Below are 24,505 nucleotides of genomic sequence, written 5' to 3' on the forward strand. Positions count from 1 at the left end.
TTCCTGCTAATGTGCTTGGGAAGGTCCAAGCAGCTGGACCTCTGCCACCCCTGTAAGAGATCAGGATAGAACTCCTGTCTTCAGCCTGGCCCAGACCTGGTTGGTGTGGCCATCAGGGGGAAGTGAACTGGTGCATGGACGATTTCTCTCTTCTCCCCAACATTCTGCCTTTCAAATAAATCATTCTTAAAAGTTTTATATATGTTACATACAATTTTCATATTTCTATGTTTATATGTATTTTTGTATATGATGCATACTGTGTGTGTGTGTGTGTAATGAACCAGGAAGGATTCTGGGCTTGAAGTCTCAAGTATGATGAGTGACAACAAAAAACAGATGAAAACAAGGAGAGTAATTAAGTATCTGCATATAACACAGGTGACCTTCTTACCCCAAAATACCATTTCTGTAGAGAAGGGGCCACTAATATATGTGCTGCTACGTCCTAAGGAGAGACCTTTCTCCACGTGACATTTTGGAGGCTACTAATCCAGCACAGTCATGGATACCAAAAGAAAAGAGTTTACATACATGTGAATGTAATTTAAAATAGAGTATTTCATTTACTCCAGCTTGCAATGAAAACCAAAATCAGAAATATCATAGGGGGGCTGGCAATATGGCGTAGCGGGTAAAGCCACCGCCTGCAGTGCCAGCAACCCATATGGGTGGCGGTTTGAGTCCCAGCTGCTCCAGAGTCCCGGCTACTCCACTTCTAATCCAGCTCTCTACTATGGCCTGGGAAAGCAGTAGAAGATGGCCCAAGTGCTTGGGCTCCTGCACCTATGTGGGAAACCCGGAAGAAACTCCTGTCTCCTGGCTTTGGATCGACACAGCTCTGGACCTTGTGGCCAACTGGGGAGCGCACTGGTGGATAGAAAACCTCTCTCTCTGCCTCTCCTTCTCTCTGTGTAACTCTGACTTCCAAATAAATGAATAAATCTTAAAAAAAAAAAAAAAAAAAAAAAGAGCGCCACGGCTCACTTGCCAGCACCACAGGTTCTAGTCCTGGTTGGGGTGCCGGATGCTGTCCCAGTTGCTCCTCTTCCAGTCCAGCTCTCTGCTGTGGCCCAGGAAGGCAGTGGAGGATGGCCCAAGTGCTTGGGCCCTACACCCGCATGGGAGACCAGGAGGAAGCACCTGGCTCCTGGCTTCAGACTGGCGCAGCACTGGCCATAGCAGCCATTTTGGGGGGGGGGGGTGAACCAACGGAAAAAGGAAGACCTTTCTGTCTCTCTCTAACTCTGCCTGTCCAAAAAAAAAAAAAAAGAAAGAAAGAAAGAAAAGAAATATCACAATATCTCTAAACAAAGGAAATGAAAAATGAAAAGGACTCTTACCTCTTGCTTTCCATCCAAATTGGTAAGCAACACTGGCCGACCTATACATATGTTTGTAGACTTCATAGTGTTGAGTCCAAGATGAACAAGGGAATTTTGGAATGTTTTAGGGACTTTGCCATCCACTATGAAAAAAGAGAAATTATTTTTGTAGAGTTTTGTAATTGAAGTTAAAGCATGCTTTCTTTTTGGAGTAAACAAAAATCCTTGATCCATATAACCCCATGAATGCACTTATCATAAGGAGAAACCACTGCTCCAACCTTAATTATAACAAACAGATTTCGAGGGTGGTGTTCTGGTGCTGCTCTGCTTCTGGTGCAGAAAGATGGTCCAAGTACTTGGGTCTTTCTACCCAAATGGGATGGAGTTCCAGGCTCCATGGCTTCAGCATGGCCCAGCCCTGACCACCGTGGCCATTTGGGGAGTGAACCAGATATGAGAGATCTGTGTGTGTGTGTGTGTGTGTAACTCTGCCTTTCAAATAAATCTTTGAAAGAAAAAAATTTGATTTAAAATCAAACCATTTTGAGGGCTACTGACGATGTTATAAGTGTTAACTAAAAAGAGGATATCTCTAATTTTATTAAGAATTAAATACTTGCAATAATCCCTGAGCTTTCTGTATTTCAAGTTCTAAGTTGAATTAGCTAGCAGCACTCAAAAGCTTAAACTGGGAACTGGCACATCTAACTGGCTCTAAAGGATTAAAGTATATTTCCACTTCTGACACACAGAATAATCAGATCCTTTTCTATTACTAATACACTGATAGGATAATAACACAAGTCTTATTCTTCAGACGAATACACTTAAACTCCCTGAAAGTACCATTAGTGATTCTAACTTTTGGCAAATGGGGCCCTGAACTCATTCCAGACGGGGACACCTCTGAAAATGATATGTTAACATCTCCATCCCTTCCTACCTCACCCGCTCAACAAGCTCTATCTTTGCTTAGTTGTCTCTCCTTTGCTTCTCACAGCAACCTGTGCTGCAAGATACTAGAATTTATCATCATAGTATTCATCTGTTTTACAGACTTTTTCTAAACCACACCCTGCTTTCGGGGCAGAACTGGGTCATACTTATATTTATAATTCCAATTACAAACTGCCTAAGAGCACATCAAATATAGCAATTGCACAATAACTATCCATGAAATGAATGAATATAGATGAGTATACAATATTTTCCTTGTCAGCACAAAATCAAAACACATATTGGATTTAAATCAATACATTTTGTGATAAAATTTATTATTGACACAAATATGATAATCATACCTAATATTAGTGATAATAATCAGAAAATCCTTTGCAATGAGAAACTAACAATCAATGAAAGCAAAATTAGGAAACATATCTGAAGGGCAGGGGCACTGTGGCATAGCAGGTAAAGCCACCACCAGCAGTGCAAGCATCCCATCTGGGCACTGGTTGGAGTCCCAGCTGCTCCACTTCAAATCCAGCTCTCTGCTATGACCTGGGAAAACAGTAGCTGGACCAAGTGCGTGGGCTCCTGCACCAACATGGGAGACCCAGAAGTCCTAGCTTCAATCGGCCCAGCTCCAACGTTTGCAGCCATTTGGAGAGTGAACTAGTGAACGGAGGATCTCTCTCTCTGCCTCTTTGTAACTCTGCCTTCCAAATAAATAAATAAAACTTTTAAAAAAAGCATTTACACTGTTATTTAGTACTACAAAATAACTCTCCAACACTTACTTTCCTTGAGTCAACAGAAGAGCAAATCTACAAAAACAAAACATCCTTGCGGCGCCGGCACACCGGGTTCTAGTCCCGGTCGGGGCACCGATCCTGTCCCGGTTGCCCCTCTTCCAGGCCAGCTCTCTGCTGTGGCTAGGGAGTGCAGTGGAGGATGGCCCAAGTCCTTGGGTCCTGCACCCGCATGGGAGACCAGGAGAAGCACCTGGCTCCTGCCATCGGAACAGCGCGGTGCGCCGGCCGCAGCGCGCTACCGCGGCGGCCATTGGAGGGTGAACCAACGGCAAAAGGAAGACCTTTCTCTCTGTCTCTCTCTCACTGTCCACTCTGCCTGTCAAAAAAAAAAAAAAAAAAACAAAAAAAAAAAAACATCCTACAAGCTAAGATAAACAGTCTTGAGAATAAAATGAAACAGCATAGTGTATGCTAAGAGAAGCCGAACAGAAATTCAACCTTCCTCTGAGCATGAGGTCTCTTACCCAATTTGCTGATCAATGACAGCAAAGAATCCCACTGTTGCATGACCTCATCTTTAGTTCCTGCTACCTCTTTCTTCTTAAACCCCAGGGAATCACTTTTCTCTCTTGACAATTACCTCAGAGGTATACTCAGTCCTTTTCAGGATTCTATGTTTTCTCCTCCCTCCATCCTGGGCTGCACAGTCACCACATCCCAGGATTTAACAAATCACAGGTAACCCTACACAATTCCACACTATCAATGGAGATAGCATTTGAATTCCCATCCACTAGTCTCATCTCCCAGTACATCACCATTGTGCTCTCTGCTTATAGCATCCAAATACAAATCTATCCAAGCAATCCACACCACTTTCCTTCACCATTCCTCATTCCTCAAATACTTTAAAAATTATCTTAATATCCACTTCCCCTATTAACTACCTTCACATTTATGGATCACTTGCAGTGTCAGATTAACTGACAAGATAGTAATGATAATTCCAAACAACCTATGAATTGTTCATTTATTCATTCAGCAATTACATACTATGTACCAACTATATAGCAGACACCACGCAGGGCTTTTGTTCAGTCTTTAATCTATAGAGTGTATAATCCAGTAGGATGAAAGACTTATCAAGGAATCACTGAAGAACTGTATAATTATAAACTAAGATTAATACTATGAAAGAGGTCACACAGGGCAAGATGGCGGAATAGGCAGGGAGCACACTTAGTCCGGGGGGAGAGAAAGTTTAATATAAGTGGAGATACTGCAGGGTCAAGGAAGAGTAGGGGATGAAACAGCAGAGGAAACTCTTCCGGAACTAGTGATTCACAGTGTAACTGCGTGGAGAGCGTGGGAGCCCAAGTTCGGGACACCAGCGGCAGACTCAACGCACCAGCGCTGGAACGCGAGGTGAGCCGAACCTCCATAGCCCGAGACACCAGCAGGCAAGCGGAAAGAGGAGGCTAGAGGGAACGAGGCTTGAAACTCCGTGGGGAAAAGTTCACCAGGCTAACTAGAAGAGAGATAGGAAAAAAATTTAAAAAAGTGACTGATACAGACACAAGTTTCTCTCTCTCTGCTCACCTCTCAAAGGCAAGACAGAGCAGGCGCCATTTTGGACATACGTCATAAGCAGGGCGACCTCAGGTCTGCACCAGCCCTGAGCCTAGCAGAAAAACCTGACTCTGTGGGGAGGGGTGAAATAACAGGAGATTAGCATCTAACTTGGCAACCCAGTGGGAGACTGCAGGAGAATTGGAGCCCACACTGAGGGCAGCAGAGATTCCCTGTGTGGTCCTTGGGAAAGAGCTTCTGATCTCTGGCTCCTGTGGGTATATCATTTGCCTGCTAACTACCTCCAATTACGTTCAGCTGTGCGGAATTACTTCCCTTTTAAATCAAAAAAAGAAAGAGAGATTTACCACACCTAACCTGGGAGTGTCATCTTTGACACACCCTCAACCCTGAGGAACCAAACACAGCTCTCAGTCCACACTCATCTCAAGCCTCTAAGGCTCCACGGAAAGCAGACAGTCCACTTAATATAGAGCCATAGTGTAACAAGAAAAAACACCACAGTGAAGAAACCAAATATCTCCAACATGCCAAACAACAAACACAAAAACCAAGCTAACAAGAACAAGGAAGAAACTATGATGCCCCCAAATGAAAAAGACACCCCAATTCAAGATTATGAAGATGATGAGATCGAAGAAATGCAAGAAGCGGATCTCAAAAAATTGATAAGAACATTAACAAGTTCTCAAAAACAAATTCTTGAACTACAGAAATCCTTCATGGACAAGATAGAAAATCTCTCTCGTGAAAGTGAAATATTAAGGAGGAATCAAAATGAAATGAAACAACTAGTGGAACAAGGAACTCTGATAGTGACTAGAAATCATAATGAAATGAAGAGTTCAATAGATCCAATGACAAACACATTAGAGAGCCTTAAAAACAGAATGGGCGAAGCAGAAGAGAGAATATCGGACTTAGAAGACAGAGAACAGGAAAGGAAACAGGCAAACCAAAGAAAAGAAGAAGAAATTAGAAATCTAAAAAATATTGTCGGGAATCTACAGGATACTATTAAAAAACCCAACATTCGGGTTCTAGGAGTTCCTGAAGGCATGGAGAGGGAGAAAGGATTAGAAGGCCTTTTCAGTGAGATACTAGCAGAAAATTTCCCAGGTTTGGAGAAGGACAGAGGCATCTTAGTACAGGAAGCTTATAGAACCCCTAATAAACATGACCAAAAGAGATCCTCACCACGACATGTTGTAATCAAACTCACCACAGTGAAACATAAAGAAAAGATCCTAAAAGGTGCAAGAGAGAAACGTCAGATCACTCTTAGAGGATCTCCAATTAGACTCACAGCAGACTTCTCATCAGAAACCCTACAAGCTAGAAGGGAATGGCGAGACATAGCCCAGGTACTAAGAGAGAAAAACTGCCAGCCCAGAATACTATATCCTGCAAAGCTCTCATTTGTGAATGAAGGTGAAATTAAGACTTTTCATAGCAAACAGAAACTGAAAGAATTTGTTGCCACTCATCCTGCCCTGCAAAAGATGCTTAAAGATGTGTTACACACAGAAACACAGAAACATGGTCACCAATATGAAAGAAGGTAAAGGAAGGAAACCTCACAGCAAAAGATCACTGGAAGCTCAATTTCTCTTTGACATAGAATTAAACTCTGATGCTCTGTTAAAGCAATGTGTTAAAGTAATCTATTATGTTCTCTTGATGTCTGTTAAATTCTAATTGTTCAAAAACAGCTGAATTTTTATTAAGAGCTATAGGTTATTTAAATATGTGCTTTTTTCAAAAATTTGAATAATCACCTTGTAACAATGATCAAATTTGGTCTATGTTATGTCATGATTTTAAGAAATCTTATTTCAACCAGATATTTTGGATTTTGAGCCTTCTTGGCATTCTTGACAGGCATTCAAAAAATCAAAGTTTCAAACAATCTGGTCTCTAAAATTTCCAGTAAATCCTGGACTTTGGTTTTTCCAGTTTGGGCCCAACTGAAAAAATCGAAGGACCTATGTCTCTCATCTTATAGAGACACCAACTAATCAGTCTATTTGGAGTATATTAGAAGGACTGTCAAGATGTGATGTGGTACCAGACTTTAAGTTTCTATAATGGAAAATGCTATTAATACAAATGTTTGAGAATTAAAAAGTCTAATGATCTTGTGTTACTAGACATGATAGTTATCTTAATGAGAAAGCCCCAGAGGCCTAAAGGGTTACATACTTGTAAAATCCTACAGGTGCTTTCAAAAATACTGTGAAGTAAGCAAGTGCCTATTGTTGGTTGATGAGTTTATAATTTTAAACATGGCGACTTAAAGTCTTTTGTCATCCACAGTTATATATGATGTGCTGCTCATAAAACTAAAGCGTTGTTGGTTCTGTGTTTAGCTGTCCTCCTATAGGTTCCTATGGACTTTTTCCAGCCACTTTTATTGTATTCAGTACTTTGGGATGGCTCTGTAAACAGATGAAGCCAATAATATATTAACAGCACCAACTGAGAGAAAGTATGGTTAACTGAGGTTACTAAAAAGAAAAAGCAATTCAAATCAATTGGCAATCTACAAAAAGAGTTAAAGATTTTAAAAGCTATTATTAAAATTGCTATATTGGTCTATTATGCTATATTATATGTGTGTACATATCGTATGTCCACATGGGGAAATTTTATTAAGAGTTTTATTTTAAATGGCTTATAGATAAGATTGTCCATAAATTTAAGCTGCTAAAATCAATCAAAGATACATTTTAATTTGTGGGACCTGAATCTGTGTATCATATGTTTTAGACTTGTTGGTAGAAAGAAACTAAAAACATTTTAGATGGTTGTGCTTAAGTTTACTGGCTAAACAAACTACACCATGTTAGATATTTAAGAGGTGTTTTCAAATACATGATTCTTAAAATTTATAGAAGGCATTGGACCTTCTGGTAAATGTTTTCTTAAGTTGTTATCTAATGGTTGAAACGGTTTGCTAAGTATTCATGTGATATTGCTATTGTCAGCAAGCAATCTAGGACTTGCTCCTTCATTTCTCTATTCTAAGCCCAACTTGTTCTTTCATTTCTCTATTCTCTTCAAGGTAGGAAACTAATTCTATTATGAAGGAATCTGTAGGATGCACAATTTAATCTTTAGACCTTATAAAAGAGATGGCTAACATTTTTCTGCAATAGCATAGCCAAAATAAGAACTTAAATAATAATCTCATAGCTAGATTCACTTCGCCATCAGCGAAGTATACAGTAAGTAGAAAAAACCTCCCTTTCAGACCAAAGGGAAAGAAAGTTTTAAAGTGAGAATATAATTTTCCTCATGGGCATTGTCTACCTTAGAAAAACTACCACAGAACATGCCTGTGACTATAGACTTGTAGTTCAGGCCACCGAAGATTAGAGATGGGACACGGGCACTCCCTTGACTTGCATCCTCTGGTCTGCTTTAACACAAACCAGGAGGAAAAGAAAGCTAGGCATCAGAAGCAATGGGTGGCAGGCCTATTAATGGCTGATCTGTACAGTGATCTGCCCTCAAGGAGACCCAACAGGCCAGTCCACTGCAGTGGCTTTCAATGTGGTAAGCCTGGGCTTCAGCAGAAGTCAGCTTGTGAAGAGCCCTGGCAGCTCTGCCAAGAGTTGGATCACTGGAAATGGACCTGCCCTGGAGTCGAAGGATGCCCAGGTCAGAGCCACAGATCTTATTGGCTCTAAGCTGAAAAGCCCTTCACTCAGCCCAACTTCCAAAGTGACCACTGCAGCTGAGGAGATGTTCAAGTAGGGTCAGCAACATTGCAGGCAGAACTGTAAATTTCTTGTTAGAGATGCCCCCTGCCTTTACCTGGCCAGCTCTCCTCCCAGGCCAGCCAAGTAATGAAAGTCAACAGAGTGCCTTCCCCTAGGAGGTTCACACCTCCCTTAGGATATACCCCATGTGAAGAGATAGATAGGTCTGGGCCTCTTAACTTACAAGGCCTAAAGCCCACCAGATTATTATCAAGCCCCTTCTATCAGGTTCTATTTGCCTCTCAATCAGAAAAATTACTTGTAGCTTAGACAGCACCTTTCTTAGCTCCTCTAATAATGACTCTGTCCTTTGTTCTAGGCCCTGTCTAGTGCACTTGGGCCTCATTCCTTTGTAATCATAACCTCTACTCTACCACCAATGGCTCTACTCCCAACCTGTGTGTACTGATGGTCCTCTTCCCCACTTAATGCTGTATAATTGTTCAAACCTGGTAAATGCCACTCTTAGGATCATTGGTTACTATCCTCACTCTGTCTTTTATGACCTTGCCTAAATATGATCAGAGTCGGCAAACTTGGAAGGCTTCCATATCCTTGGCAACTCATGACAACAGCCTAGGATGGTTCCTGGCACCATAAACTAGAGTGTCAATTTGTTGGGTCAACAACAGGAGCCACTGTGCACTTGCTCCTCATGTGGGATCTCTGCCCTTAATGTGCTGTACATTGTGATTTAATGCTATAACTAGTACTCAAACAGTATGCTTCACTTTGTGTTTCTATGTGGGTGCAAACTATTGAAATCTTTATACTAAATTGATCTTCTGTATATAAAGAGAATTGAAAATGAATCTTGATGCAAATGGAAGGGGAGAGGGATCGGGAGAGGGGAGGGTTGCGGGTGGGAGGGAAGTTATGGGAGGGGGAAGCCATTGTAATCCATAAGCTGTACACTGGAAATTTATATTCATTAAATAAAAGTTAAAAAATAAAAAAAAAAATTTAAAAAAAAAAAAAAAGAAAAGGGTCACACAGAAAAAAAAAAAAATACTATGAAAGAATGGCTAAAAATGCTAACAGCACCTATGAGGCGGGATCTTGCCAAATCTGGAAGAATCAAAGAACACTTCTCAAAGAAGCCTGCAGGAAGACTAGGAAACAATTCAATGAAGAGAAGAAAAAGGCAGCTGCTGCAAGCTCAGAAGGGAGAACAGAGAGAGACAAGGGGCGCCACCTACAGAAGCTCAATCAAGACCCAGGCAGGCAACAGGTAGGGTCCAGCGAAAACAGAATAAAAGAAGAAAAAGCTGGAAGAAAAAAAAAAAAAAACCCTAAAGTTGCTTGCTTTATTTACTTAAAAATGCCAGGTTCTTTTACCTGCTTGAAAATGCCAGTTTACAAAGGACCCAGTTCAAAGGCTGCCTGTCCGCTTACATGAGACAGTAGAAAGTCCAAACTCAAATGCCCAAACCCAGGAAGGTAACAACAGGAGTTAACTTTGTAAAACTCACGTTGACAAGGACATTGCATGAGGGGTCTATTAACGGATGACCATGGGCCAAAGGACCCTGATGGGAGTCTTCCCAGGAATACCCATGGGAATAGCTCAACAGCATCTCTCCAGCAGGACACCTGGTCAGAGTCCCCAGTGATAACTCACTGCCCAGGACATCTGGAGAAAGTCTCCCTGGCAATGGCCCCCTCACCTCTCTAAAAATCGGCCTATAAACTCACAGACCAAAACACCACAAGGGCCTTGAGAGACTAAGCTGAGTTCTTAGGAGAGGACTGCTCCCACTTGCCATGTGGAGTGTACTTTGGTTACTATGATAAATCTTTACTGCCCACTATTTGTCTGTGTAAGACTCCTTCAATTCACTCAGGGCAGTGGTCTGTATCAATATAGTGGCAATTACTCTGAGAGCAACCAGCACCCAGTAAGGGATGAAAAACAGGGCCATGTTTAGTTTAGTTTGAGAAGCAGAGAGAGCAAGCACAACCATTTGTGGATTCACTGCACAAATGCTAACAACTGCTGGAGCTGGGCCATGCCTGATGCAGGGAACACCCTCCAAATCTCCCACGTGGGTGGGCAGGAATCCAGCCACTTGAGCCAGGACCTGCTGCCTTCCACAGCACACATTACCAGAAAGGTAGAATCAGAAGAAAGCTTGGAATTGAGCCCAGGTACTCTGATACACAGATGCAGGTGTCCCACCCGGCATCTTAGCCACTAGACTAAATGGCAACTCCAGGATCTTTACTTTAAAAGTTCATTCTGGCTGTAGACTGGAAGAGAACAAAAGCCAAAGCAGAATTCAGCTAAAGGGCTATTGCAGCAGTCCAAGTGAGATGGTATCTTAGATTACAATAGAAGCAGAGGGAATCGTGTAAATAAAAGGATGTGGCTGCTTCTCCGAGAAAACACCAAATGGCGGATGACCGTGCAGCAGGAGGGCACAGAGGCCCTGTAATGCAAGGCCACCGCTACTTCCACAGAAGCTTCTGCATCAGCACCCAGAGCTGGGCCTACACCATGGAGCTCACAGAAGCAAGGCCATGGACAATAGTGGCTCCCTGTCACCAAGCTGGGCTGCCTGGTCAAGGAGCTGAAGAGCAAGTCCCTGGAGGAAATCTCTGTTCTCCCTGCCCATCAAGAAGTCTAAGATCATTGACTTTTTCTTGGGGGTGTCCCTCAAGGTTGAGGTTGTTAAGATTAAGCCAGTGCAGGCCAGCGCCACGGCTCAATAGGCTAATCCTCTGCCTGCAGCGCCGGCACACTGGGTTCTAGTCCCGGTCAGGGCTCTGGGTTCTGTCCCGGTTGCCCCTCTTCCAGGCCAGCTCTCTGCTGTGGCCAGGGAGTGCAGTGGAGGATGGCCCAGGTGCTTGGGCTCTGCACCCGCATGGGAGACCAGGAGAAGCACCTGGCTCCTGCCTTCGGATCAGCGTGCTGCGCCAGCCACAGCTGAAAACAGAAAAGGAAGACCTTTCTCTCTCTCTCACTGTCCACTCTGCCTGTCAAAATAAAAAATAATTAATTAATTAAAAAGATTAAGCCAGTGCAAAAGCAGAAGCAGGCTGGCCCAGGTTCAAGGCATTTGTTAACACTACAGACTATAATGATCAAGTCAGCCTGGATGTGAAGAGCTCTAGGGACGTAGCCACTGTCACCTGAGGGGCCATCATCCTGGCCAAGCTCTCCGCTGTGCCGGAGCTGAGAGGCTACAGGGGAAACAAGATGAGCAACCCTTACAAGGTCACCAGACATTGTGCTCTGTGCTGGTCCACCTCATCCCCACTTCCACAGTTACTGGCATTGCCTCGGTTGCTGTCCCCAAGAGGCTGCGGCTGATGGATGACATTGATGACTGTTCCACCTCAGCCAGGTGCTGCACTGCCACCCTGGGCAACTTTGCCAAGGCTACTTTTGATGCCGACCCCAAAACCTACAACTATCTGACCCTTACATCTGGAAAGAGACTGTGTTCACCAAGTGTCCCTATCAGGAATTCACTATCTGTAAAGACCCTGTGCAAAGGACCCAGGCTCCAGCTGTGACTACAACATGGGTTTTTATACAAGAAAAATAAAGCGAATTAAGCCTGTTTAAAAAGACAAACACGGAAAACATTTAGGGAATGTTTAAGTGATAATAACGAGGATGTAGTGATGGAGTGGAGATGTGAGATATGACAGCAAGCAGTGCCACAATGATTCCCAGGTTTCTGAATTTTGCAATAGCAAATGTTGAACAGTGATTAAGTTTTCTATTTTGGAAGACATAAAAGCTCACAAACTCAGTCCCGAGGTACCTCTGAGAAATCACAGAAGTACTCTACCATGCTATTCAAAATGTGGTCCACAGAAACCAGGAGAGCAGCAGAAGATGGCCCAAGTGTTTGGGCCCCTGCACCCAAGTGGGAGATCTGGAAGAAGCTCCTAGCTCCTGACCAGACAAGCCCCTCTCGCTGTGGCCATATGGGAACAAACCAGCAGATGGAAGATCTCTCTGCCTTCTCTGTCTCTCCTCCTCCTCTCCCTCTGTAACTCTACCTTTCAAATAAATAAATCTTAAAAAAAAAAAAAGGATCCACAAACTAGTTGTTAATGGCTCATAACAAAATACAGAATATTAGAATAAATGTTTAGAAGCTTTCATTGCAATTTGACAGAGTAATCTTATATCTAATGAATCCAATGCAAACTTTTATTTTGCTTTTTAGCTTATTTTTCCAGTAATTCATTTTCATTGTATTTAGCAAACGTGCAATCTGTGATTTCTAGTAAAGCTTAAAACCTTCACCACACAGAATTCAAGAAGCTGGGTCTAAAAGATAACTGAACCGAGACTGAGAAACAGTAATGGAGGACAAATAAAAATCTGAAAGTGAAGAAGACACAGACGGGAAAATCTTGGCATTGGCTGAACTTGCCAAAGGGAGAAGACAGAGAGAAAGGATGTGGGTTTAGAACTAAGAATTGAGAAAGGACAACATTTAATAGTCAGGTGGAAGAGGATGAGCCTGCAAAGTTAGCTGAAAAGTACAACCAAGGAGGAGGAAAACTAGGGCAGTCTGCTGACAGCTGAGACAGGAAGGAAACTGCTGCCGCCTAAGGTTGCCAAGGTCAAAGTAATGAAAAACCATCCACACCGGCATATCATCAGATGATCCAGGACCGCAGCAAGGGGTGCCCAAGGAATGATGGAGAGACACAGAGGTAGTTTGTTAAAGCATATGAGTGAAGAGCAGGCAGAGACCATTTAAAAAGTCTGACCTCCCCCGCCCAAAAAAGGCAGAGAGGCGGGTGGAGGTGGAGGTGGTGGTGAGATGGGGTCAGCTTTTAAGATGGAAGATTTGAATGTTAACGGGCGAGGGCTCAAGCACTTGGGTCTCTACCACCCACTTGGAAGACCCGGTTGAAGCCCCCACGCAGCTCCTGGCTTGTGCCTGGCCCAGCCCTGGCTGCTGTCGGCATTTGGTGAGGGAAGTAACAGATCTAAGACTTCTCTCCACCTATGTGTTTTTCTCTCTGCCTTTCAAGTAAAATGAAAACACGTACGTAAAAAATTTACAAGGATTTGCTCATTAACCTTAAACGAAACAAACTTGTCTCGAGCGTAACTTATAAAAATTCAAACCGGGGGCGGGCGTTCGCCCCAGCGGTTAGGAGGCCGGCTAACAGCCGGCTCCTCACCCCGACTTCTGCCAACGCGGACCCCGGGAGGCAGCGCTCCCGGCACTGGCTTCCTGCCACGCACGTGGGAGACCCCGCTGCAGCTCGGGCTCCTGGCTCCAGCTCGCCGCGAAGCGACTTCGCGCTCTTAACTAAATAAACTCAGGCTTTTGGGGGGAAAACTCCAATGACTTCGGCACGGATAACCGCGAGTGCCGGACTTCTCTAGCGCCAAGCGGGACTCCACTGAAAATACTCCTTCCTTCAGTGCCGCTCTCACACCCACGCCACGCCCAACGCCCCAAACCTCTGCACCTCACGGCAGCGTCGCTGGCCATTCCTCCCCCCACACGAGCTTCCTCGACCTCAGTCCTCGCTCCCACCACTCTTTACCCTTTTCTAGGAAGTTGGTCACCGCCAGTAATCCGGCCGCCACCGCGAGGTCCGACTCAGGGGAAGCAGCCCCGGCTCCTGCGCGAACGGAGGACAAAGGCGAACCATTGTCCGCGCTTTGGTTCAGCCGCTTTCTGTTCTTTTTGGAAGACATGATCAGAAACCAGCAAAGGCAGCCGGAGCAAATGCACCGCAAACCCGGCACAACGTGCACGGGCCACGGAGAGAAAAACTTCCGGAGCGGAGGTCAGCGAGGCTCCGCCCCTGCGCCGTATTCCCCTGTGTGTGTGTACGGGAGAGGGAGCCAGGCACAGGGCGGGCAGGACCGGCGCGTTCCGAACCCGCGATGTTCGAAGCGGTCGTCTGGGTCTTGACATCCGCCGAGGAAGGAGGGTTTGGCGTGTGGCGCCGTCATTTACGTTGTGATTTCCAGACTGGACTTTCTCGTATCCCCGCCCGCCTTCAACCATCCCTAAAGAAACGACTGTTGACTTCAACTAGCAAAGTAAGTGGGTGAGAAGGGCTCTCGTGGCTTCCCTGCAGCCAGGTAAATTCCTGGGAGGGGCTGGTGCACCTGTCCCCCAGTAATCTCTGAAAAGCAGTAACTCGGTTCGCATCTGAGCCGTGGTGGGTGGCGCTCTTCTAAAGTTTACGGTACGGAGCTCCCCTCCGGAACACCGGTAGGTGATTTGGCCACTGCGCGCGCGAGGGCCTGCGAGGCGAGGGCCATGGTGCTGCCGCGCGGGGCTTCCTGGTGCGCGGCGCTCGCTCGGGCCTGCTGGCCCAGGCTGTGGACGCGGCCCCGTGGAGTCTCGGGCGGGCCGGGCTGCGCAGCGGGTTCTCCTGCCGGAGCGCACGAGCTGCGAGGCGAGCTGGACAGGTTCGGGGGCGTCTCGGTGCGCCTGGCGCAGCTCGGCGCGCTGGACCGCCTGGACGCCGCCGCCTTCCACAGGGGCTTACAGGGCAAGTGCACCTGGGGCGAGGAGTTCCCGGAGCTCCCCTCCCAACGCCCGGCCCCCCACCCCCCCCCCAGTCCCCCTCGACGCGGCTCCGGTGCGAAACCGAGAGGGCCAAGGAGAGGGCGTGCGTCACCCGGGCCCATTTTGTTCGTTTTCGTCTTGGGCCCTTGGCTGAGAGGACTCTCAAGGCTTGGGGTGAAATGGTGAAGAGCCCCGAGTTTGACGGAGGCAGCCCCGGATTCTAGTCCAGCTTCTAGGGTGTGACCTTGGAAGCGTTCTGTAAACCACCGTTTCCTCATCCCCAAGCCCGGGTAATGGGTTAAGGGAGATAACAGAAAGTGCCTGGCAAGGTGTCTGCCGTGTAGTTCACGCTCAATAGGCTCAGCCGATGTTTGTTAACAGTCTGTCATTGTTAAGATTTACCGAGCCTGCGTTCTGCCCAGCACGGAAAACTATCGCATCCAGTATAGGGGGTGGTCAGTGCGTGGACCACAGAGATCCTGATGGTCGCATTTGTACACAGATTGGATCAGGAGCTGTCGGGGCTAGAGCTGGAGTTTGCTTCCACTCAAAGGTCCACAAGTCTTATGATTAACCAGGGAGGGTGATGAATGGAAGTCGTCCAGAGGAGCCTTTGGGGGAAATCCTTAATATGTGGAGTTGCCTGTTTTTCAAACCGCCCCTGCGGATTTTATTATCTAATTCAAGGTACAGCATGGAAAGTCAGCAAGGAAAGGTCCCATCACATGAACAGGAAAGTTCAAATAATATTTATACTATTGAGCAATATGGCAAGTAGGCAACCTTGTGAATATAATCAAGATTATTTCATCGTTTAATCATCCTGATACCTAAAAGAATTACCTCTTCCCACTACTTGCTGTCCTGTTTAGAAATAATTTCTGACAAGCCCCAACAATGTCACCAGTAGGAGAATCAAATCGGTTCATCCTCTGATTTGTGTCCATATGTGTGGGTAGACCTAGGTATTTGTGGCACAGGCTGATAATTACCAGTGGCCAAAAGGATGATCAAAGTACAAGCCTTAGTGGGCATGGCAAAGCAGATGGCATGTTGGTTTTTGAAAGGACGCATCCAAGTCAAGTCCTGGGTTCTGCCACATGCCTTGCCAGGCATTAGTCAAATGCTGAAAATACTTACCTCATAGGTTGCTTATGTGAATATTGTTAATCCTAATTAGTAGACCAATGTGATCAAAGATAGGTTACGTGAAACTTACTGAGAAACATACATGTTTTTTCAACAAGTAGCACAATAGTGCTGAACAGTTTTAAAGACTTTACAGATATTCATTTAATTCTCATCATAACTCTGTGAGGTAGATACTGTAACTACTGGCATTTTAAACATAATGGTACTCTATACAGAAAGTAAGTATCTTGCCCTGGCTTTAGATCTGTACCTGCTGCTTCTGAGAGCTACTGTTAGTTCTGTTGTCTTAGTCAAACAAAACTAATTGAAAGGTAGTGCTGGTAAAGAGAAACTAAAGTAATCTGAGAGGAAAGCCTGATAGGAAGTATTTCTCTGTTCTTTCCGTGTATGTTGGATTGATGGTGTATGATACATTAGCAATAGTTGTTTCAGGTGTTTCCACATGAACCTCACTCTTTTAGTCTTCCCGTTTTGTTCCTGGTGGTGTGTGGTTAGCTTCACAAGTCTGCAACAGTGGGGCCATAGCCTTGATTCTGGTCTTTGCTACATCACTGATTATGTGACTTCAGGCATGTCAATCATTTAGTAAATATGAATGGGGGGCAGACATATGGCACAGCCATTAAGATGATGATTGGGATGCCCACATTCCATATCCCAGTGCCTAGATTTGAGTTCCAGCTCTGCTTTCAGTTCCAGCTTCCTGCTAATGTGTATCCTGGAGGTAGCAGATGATAGCTCGAGTGCTTGAGACCCTGCTACCCATGTGGAAGACACAGATGAGTTGTTCCTGGCTCCCGACTTCAGCCTGGCCCAGTCCTGGCTCTTCTAAACATATAGGAGTAAACCAGCACATCGCTATCTGACTCTCTCGCTCTTACTCTCCATGTCTCTCTCTGCCTTGCAAATAAAAACAAATACAAATTAAGCCCCGGTTCATAATATCAGATTAACCTAGAGGATGGCAAATGCATACAGTGTTAAATAGGATAAGAAAAAATAGATAATGGAAGAGATTAGGTAATGTGCGGTACATTTTCATAAGTCATATATACATGGTAAGTAGTTCTTAAGTTGAGTGTAGTGTTATGGGTTTTTTTTTTGTTTGTTTGTTTGTTTTTAGATTTATTTATTTGAAAGGCATAGTTACAGAGAGACAGGTCTTCATCCACTGGATCACTCTGCAGATGGCAGCAACAGCTGGGGCTGGGCCAGCTGAAACCAGGAGCTTCTGAAGGATCTCCCATGTGGGTACAGGGGCCCAAGCACTTGGATTGTCCTCCACTGCATTCCTACGCGTATTAGCAGGGAGCTGGGTGGGAAGTGGAGCAGCCAGGACTTAAACTGGCACCCATGTAGGATGTTGCAGGTGGAGGCTTAACCTGCTATGCCACATTACCAGCCCCTTGCTCCCTGTAGTATATAAGCTGGATTTGAACTGTGGCGATGAGAGGAAAAACCACTGTAGTTTATTAAAAAAAAAAAAAAAAAAAAAAGGAATTTAAAAGGTTTAAGCATTACTGCCACAAATAAACAAATAATGAAGGTAATCTGGGGTATAAAATTACATGTTGAACTTGGAGAAATTTGAAGGAGCAACTTCTGGAAATGCCTGACAGCACATGGAAAGTGGCAAGTTTAGTGTTCAGTGAGGTCAGGACTGGGCAACCATCCTCCTTTAGGTGGTAGTAGAGGCAATGGGAGTAGATGAAGTCCCCAAGGCAGAAGCAGCAAGCAGATAACTATGCTTTTGGAAACTTGTGCTTTATCATTTGATGGGAAGGATTGCCTGGAAAGGAACACATGGGAATTCTGTGGGATGTGTCGATGACAACACCACCTGGAACAGGCTGAACGTGATAACAGAACTTTCAAGTAGATGAAAACAATTTTTTTTTAATTCATCAAATGCACACTTAAGATTTGTATATTTCACACTATGTAATTATACCTCAATTTAAAAAATTTAAACAGCAAAATTAGAAGGCTCTGATCCTACAGGCCCTTTACATGCTAAGTCAAATCACCAAGTCTTCATTAATGGCCTAAGCCTCTGTCCCTGTGCCACCTACAAGGACAAAGAGTCTGAAAACATGGTCCTTAGCTGGGAGGAGCTTGCTGCACAGCTGAAGAAGAGAAAAGGGAAAGGAAAGGAATCACTGTAGAGATAATCAGGGCTCCCAAGACATAGCAGAGTTAGAAAGTTTAAGTGATGATGAACAGAAAGTTGTCTGAAAAGTCTAGAATCTAAAACTGCCAAGTATCCATTTCTTCCCCTAGAATTAAAGATGATACCTGTCTTTCACAGTTGTGAGCACTTAAGATATTTCTGAAGCATCTAGAACTTAATAAGGTTCAAATAAATATTAGTGTCTTTTCCTCTGGTTCAATCTTTGTATTAAAACAGGATTTAAAGAATTCAGAAGCAGAAAATGTTTCCTTATGTTCATCTTGGTAACATTTGTAATAAAGAAAAATTAGGAGCAACTATCCACAAATAGAAGGCTAGTTGTTTATGTTGTACCAACATGAGGAAAAGTGTGCAGTCATTTGCTTATTTTTAAAGATTATTTATTTGAAAGAGTGGCAGAGAGAAAGATCTTCCATCTGCTGGTTAACTCCTCAAATAACTGCAATAAATGGAATTCTTCCAGACTAAAGCCAGGAGCCTAGAACTCTATCTGGGTCTCATGGGGTGGCAGGAGCCCAGCTACTTGGAACATCATCTGCTGCCTTCACAGGCACACCTGCGGAATCTGAAGTGGAGCAGACTGGACTCAAACCAGGATTCGGGAATGGAATGCTGCCTTGCAGGCCAAAGCTAAACCACAAGGCCAGCCCAGTATGCAGTCATTTAAAATTTCTATTCATTGAAAGAATTCTAATGACACAGTGAAATGTTTTAAATATTTTTGTGAAAATGATATAAATTATGTGTTATGATGTTAATTGCAAAATGCATGGGGAAATGCCAAATTTTAAAATTTAGTTCCTTCATGCATGTTAGTAAACTGAAGTTTGATTTCTTCATTATATTTTTCTTGGTTTTCAAAATTTTTTAGAGCTAGTATACATTATTTAAAATCAATTAAACATATTTTTAACCACTTTTAAATTTATAAACCAAGATTGGCATTGTGATGTAGCGGGTAAAGCTGTCTTCCACACCAGCATCCCATATGTGCACTGGTTCGTATACTGGCTGTTCCGCTTCCAATTCAGCTCCCTATTAATGGCCTGGGAAAAAGCAGGGGAAGATGGCCCCTAGTAATTTTTAGTGCCTGCCAATCAAATGGAAGACCCAGACGAAATTGCTTGTCTTTAGCCTGGCCCAGTGCTGGCCATTGCAGCTGTCTAAGGAGTGAATAAGCACATGGAAGATCTCTCTCTTCCTCTGTGCCTCCCTGTATCTCTGTAACTCAGATTTCAAATAATCTAAAAGAAAAAAATTCTATAAGCCCTCCAAAAAATTTGGATAAAACTCTTAAAAAAAGAGCAAATAGAAGTCTATCATAGTCATTTATAAAGATTAAAACTAAGGATGTTTAAAGAAACCACAGTAGCATGGTGTTTTATTTAAGTCTGTTCATTTGTCCATTCTACAACTATTGAGCACCTATTATGTGCCAAGCATGTCTTAGGTGGTGTGGCTGTAATTATCAGCACTGGACGTATTCTATTACCGAAGAATTTAGTTTGCCAGAAAAATTGCAAAATAAGATGGTAGTTCTGATAAAACATGATAGTTCTCATGCTAGTGATGTAAACAGGACATTTTGGGATCTTTTCCCAGAGAGCTAACTAGTGAGGGAAATATGCACTTAAAGATGGCTTGCTGGAGAAGGAGATGTTCTCAGCTATGTTTAAATTTGTTCTACATTGTGGCTCAGCAATTAAGCCACTGATTCGGACACCTGTTTTCCATGCTGGAGTGCTGGTTCAAATCCCAGCTACTCCTCTTCCAATCAGGAGTCTGCTAATGTGTCAGATGATGGTTCAAATTGTTGGGCTGCTGCAACCCACATGGGAAACCCAGATGGAATCCCAGGCTTCAGCGTGGCCCAGCCCTGGCTGTTGTGGGCATTAGGGGAGTGAACTAGATAACAGAAGATAGATATGGCTGGAATATAGTCAGCTATGACTTGTTTGTTGTTTATTATTCAAACCTAGCAAGCTGTGTTTGACTAAGACCCTCTGTCTCCCTCTTTCCCTCTCTCTCTCCCTATTTCTCTCTCTCTCTCTCTCTGTCACTGTCACTGTCTCATGGCCACTCTGCCTTTCAAGTAGAGGAAAATAAAGAAATACTAAATTGGTTCCATTTGTCTTAGTAGAGAATCTTTACATATTTTTATCTTGTACATTTTAGCAGCAATAGAGCAATGGCGATCAGAAGGTAGAGTTGCTGTCTGGTTACACGTTCCCATCCTCCAAAGCCGGTTTATCGCCCCTGCGGCTTCCCTGGGCTTCAGCTTTCACCATGCAGAACGGGATTCCGCAACGCTGACTCTCTGGCTGAGGGAAGGGCCCAGCAGACTGCCAGGATATGCTACACATCAAGTGGGAGTTGCAGGTCAGTTTCAAACTCATAATAACCACAATTAATATTTTAAAAGTTCACCCAATTTCTTACTTTTTCCAGTTAAGCAGATAGTTTACTCATAGGGAATGAATTATTTGAAAAAACAACCATCTTTAGAGTATTCATACTTTTATATCTTTTTTGAACATTATCTAGTGCACATGAATTTACTTTTTTTCCTGGAACCTTTTATTTAAGGTTTATAAATTTTGTGCATTTCATATATACAAATTTAGGAATATAGTGATTCAACTCATCCTGCCCTCCCACCCTTCTTCCTCCTCCCTCTCCTATTCCCATTGTTTTTACTGAGATAATTTTCAATTAACTTTATACACATGACATTAACCCTGAGTTCAACAAATATTATGAAAAAAATCAAAAAATAAAAAAAACTGTGCCTCAACAATCGAGGCAAGGGCTGTTCAAAGTCATTACATTGCACAGTGTCAGTTTCACTTCTATAGATTACGTTTTAAATACTCCATTAGTTACCACAGATCAGGGAGAACATTTGGTATTTGTCTTTTTGGGACTGGCTTGTTTCAATAAGTATAATGTTTACCACTTGCATCAATTTTGTTGCAAACAATAGGATTTAATTTTTGTTACCACTGTGTAGTATTTCATGGTATACATATACCATAATTTCTTTATCCTGTCAATAGCTGATAAACATCTGGGCTGATTCCATATCTTAGCTATTGTGAATTGAGCTGCAGTGAACATGGGGGTATAGATAATTATTTCATATGCTGATTTCATTTCCTTTGGGGAAATTCCCAGAATTGGGATGGCTGGGTCATATGGTAGGTCTATATTCAAGCTGTACCAGTTTACATTCTCACCAACAGTGGATTAGGGTACTTTTTTCCCCACATCCTCACCAGCATTTGTTGTATGTTGATATATATATGAAAGCCATTATAACTGGGGTGAGGTGAAACCTCATTGTGGTTTTGATTTGCATTTCCCACATGGCTAGTGATCCTGAGCATTTTTTTCAAGTGTCTGTTGGCCATTTGAAAGTCCTCTTTTGAAAAATACCTGTTCAACTCCTTTGCCCATTTCTTAATTGGATTATTTGTTTCATTGTTGTTGATTTTCTAGACCTCTTTATATATTGTGGATAGTAATCAGTTGCATAGTTTGAAAATATTTTCTCTCATTCTCTCAGTTGCCCCTTAGCTTTTCTGAGTGTTTCTTTTGCAGCGCAGAAGCTTCTCAATTTGATGTAATCCAATTTGTCAATTTTCACTTTGATTGCCTATGTTTCTGGGCCTTTTCCAAGATGTCTTTGCCTATTCCAATGTCTTGCAGGATTTCCCCAATGTTCTTTAATAATTTGATGATAATATTGAGTCACAGATTTAGGTCTTTGACCCATTTTGAGTGGATTTTTTTATAAGGTATGAGGTAGGGTCTTCCTTCATACTTCTGCATGTGGAAATCCAGTTTTCCCAGTACCATTTGTTGAAGAGACTGCCCTTGCTCCAGGGATTGATTTTAGCTCCTTTGTCAAAGATAAGTTGGTTGTAGAGACATGGGTTGATTTCTGGCATTTCTATTCTGTCCCGTTGATTTATCCATCTGTTTTAGTACCAGTACCAGTCTGTTTTGATTATAAGTGCCCTGTAGTATGTCTTGAAATCTGGTATTTTGATGCCTCTGGCTTTGCTTTTGTTGTTTAAGTTTCCATTATATATTCAGGGTCTCCTGTGTTTCCATATGAATTTCAGTATTTTTTTTCTAGATCTGAGAAGAATATCATTGTTATATTTATTGGGATCTCATTAAATCTGTAAATTGCTTTTGGTAATATGAACATTTTGATGATATTGATTCTTCCACTCCATGAACATGGAGGATTTTTCCTTTTTTTTTTTTTTTTTGTCTCCTATTTCTTTCATGTTTTCTAATTCTCTTCGTAGAGATCTATATATCTTTGGTTAAATTTATTCCAAGGTATTTGACTTTTTTGTAGCTATTGTGAATGGGATTGATCTTAGAAGTTCTTTCTTAGCCATGGCATTGTCTGTGTATACAAAAGAGGTGGATTTTTGTGTGTTAATTTTATATCCTGTAACTTTACCAAACTCTTTTATGAGTTCCAATAGTCTCTCAATCAGTCTTTTGGATCCCTTGTGTATAGAATCATTTTATCTGCAAATAAGGATAGTTTGACTTCCTCTATTCTGATTTGTATCCCTTTGATTTCTTTTTCTTGCCTAATGGCGCTAGCTGAAACTTCCAGAACTATAGTGAATAGCAATGGTAAGAGTGGGCATCACTGTCTGGTTCTTGATCTTAGTGGGAATGTTTCCAGCTTTTCCCTATTCTGTATGATGCTGGCCATGTATTTGTCATAAATTGCCTTGATTGTGTTTAGGAATGTTCCTTCGACACCAAATTTGCTTAAGATTTTCATCATGAAAGGATATTGTATTTTATCATATTACACATGTATATATTATACATGGAGTTATCTCTGCATCTATTGAGATAACTGTGGTTTGTTATTCAATTTGTTAATGTAGTGCATCACATTTATTGATTTGAAAATGTTGAACCCTACCTGCATATCAGGGATAAATCCCACTTGGTCTGGGTAAAACAGCGCGGTGCGCCGGCCGCAGCGCGCTACCACGGCGGCCATTGGAGGGTGAACCAACAGCAAAAGGAAGACCTTTCTCTCTGTCTCTCTCCCACTGTCCACTCTGCCTGTCAAAAAAAAAAAAAATGTTCTTTTTGATATGTTGTAAGATACAAATGGCTAGTATTTTTTTTATTTATATATATTTTTTTATTTGACAGGTAGAGTTATAGACAGTGAGAGAGAGAGAGACAGAGACAAAGGTCTTCCTCCCATTGATTCACTCCCCTAATGGCCACCACGGCCAGCGCTGCCCCGATCCGAAGCCAGGAGCCAGGTGCTTCTTCCTGATCTCCTAAGCAGGTGTAGGGGCCCCAGCACTTGGGCCATCCTCCACTGCCCTCCCAGGCCACAGCAGAGAGCTGGACTGGAAGAGGAACAGCCAGGACTAGAACCCAGCACTTATATGGGATGCCAGCGCCATGGGCGGAGATTAAGCAAGTGAGCCATGGCACTGGCCCCTTAATTTATCTTTTAATTGCATTTTGCCGTGAGCTTTTTGAAGTCCCCTTGTACATAGTATAAGGTATTAACACATAGTAGAGCCGGCGCCGCAGCTCAATAGGCTAATCCTCTGCCTTGCAGCGCCAGCACACTGGGTTCTAGTCCTGGTCGGGGCGCCGGATTCTGTCCCGGTTGCCCCTCTTCCAGGCCAGCTTTCTGCTGTGGCCAGGGAGTGCAGTGGAGGATGGCCCAAGTGTTTGGGCCCTGCACCTGCATGGGAGACCAGGAGAAGCACCTGGCTCCTGGCTTCGGATCAGCACGGTGCGCCGGCCACAGCGCGCCAGCCACGGCAGCCATTGGAGGGTGAACCAACGGCAAAAGGAAGACCTTTCTCTGTGTCTCTCTTTCTCACTGTCCACTCTGCCTGTCACAAAACAAAACAAAACAAAAACAAAAAACAGCACACACATACATAGTAGAGGTATCTGAAATATGAACAGTATGAAATAATTTGTAAAAGTCATCAAACAAACATGAGGAAGGCAGGAAGGATTTAGATAATATACAAGGAAGGGAAGAAGATTTAGACTAGACAGAGGCTGTAAGCTGCTGACCACTACCATGGGCGCTGTTCACCACAGCCATGGGCACTGCTTACCACAGCTGTATGTGCTGTTGGCCATAGCCACAGGTGCTGGTCTAAGAGTAAAGAAGCATATTTGAAGCAGTCACTACTGCATCCAAATTCAGATGATGCCTGCACAAGTCTGGGAGCAGATGAGTTCTTTTTTT

General features: G+C 43.4%; 2 protein-coding genes and 1 pseudogene across 5 annotated transcripts in view; 2 read left to right on the top strand and 1 right to left on the bottom strand.

Moving 5' to 3' along the window:
• The window catches only part of AFG2A (AFG2 AAA ATPase homolog A), a 305,069-nt gene extending 290,953 nt beyond the window's left edge, over positions 1 to 14,116 (bottom strand). The window contains exons 1-2 of the mRNA XM_062199663.1: positions 13,906 to 14,116; positions 1,344 to 1,468 (exon numbers count right to left, since the gene is read on the bottom strand). Of these exons, the coding sequence (XP_062055647.1) occupies positions 1,344 to 1,468; positions 13,906 to 14,059 (279 nt within the window). The 5' untranslated portion in view covers positions 14,060 to 14,116. The remainder of the gene's footprint in view (positions 1 to 1,343; positions 1,469 to 13,905) is intronic.
• On the top strand, positions 10,769 to 13,672 carry LOC133765775 (small ribosomal subunit protein uS5-like; annotated as a pseudogene).
• An 88-nt stretch (positions 14,117 to 14,204) lies between the features above and the next one.
• The window catches only part of NUDT6 (nudix hydrolase 6), a 52,557-nt gene continuing 42,256 nt past the window's right edge, over positions 14,205 to 24,505 (top strand). For 2 of the 4 annotated variants that reach the window (XM_062199666.1, XM_062199665.1), the window contains exon 1: positions 14,205 to 14,410. Coding sequence is in view for 1 of the 4 variants with exons in the window: in XM_062199664.1 (XP_062055648.1) it covers positions 14,634 to 14,868; positions 20,404 to 20,607 (439 nt within the window). In the remaining 3 variants the exon portion in view is untranslated. Of the gene's footprint in view, positions 14,411 to 14,599; positions 14,869 to 18,854; positions 18,880 to 20,403; positions 20,608 to 24,505 lie in introns of those variants that run through there. The other 2 variants (XM_062199664.1, XM_062199667.1) reach the window with 2 other exon arrangements.

This window comes from Lepus europaeus, chromosome 8, assembly GCF_033115175.1.
Source record: "Lepus europaeus isolate LE1 chromosome 8, mLepTim1.pri, whole genome shotgun sequence".
Lineage (NCBI taxonomy): Eukaryota > Metazoa > Chordata > Mammalia > Lagomorpha > Leporidae > Lepus > Lepus europaeus.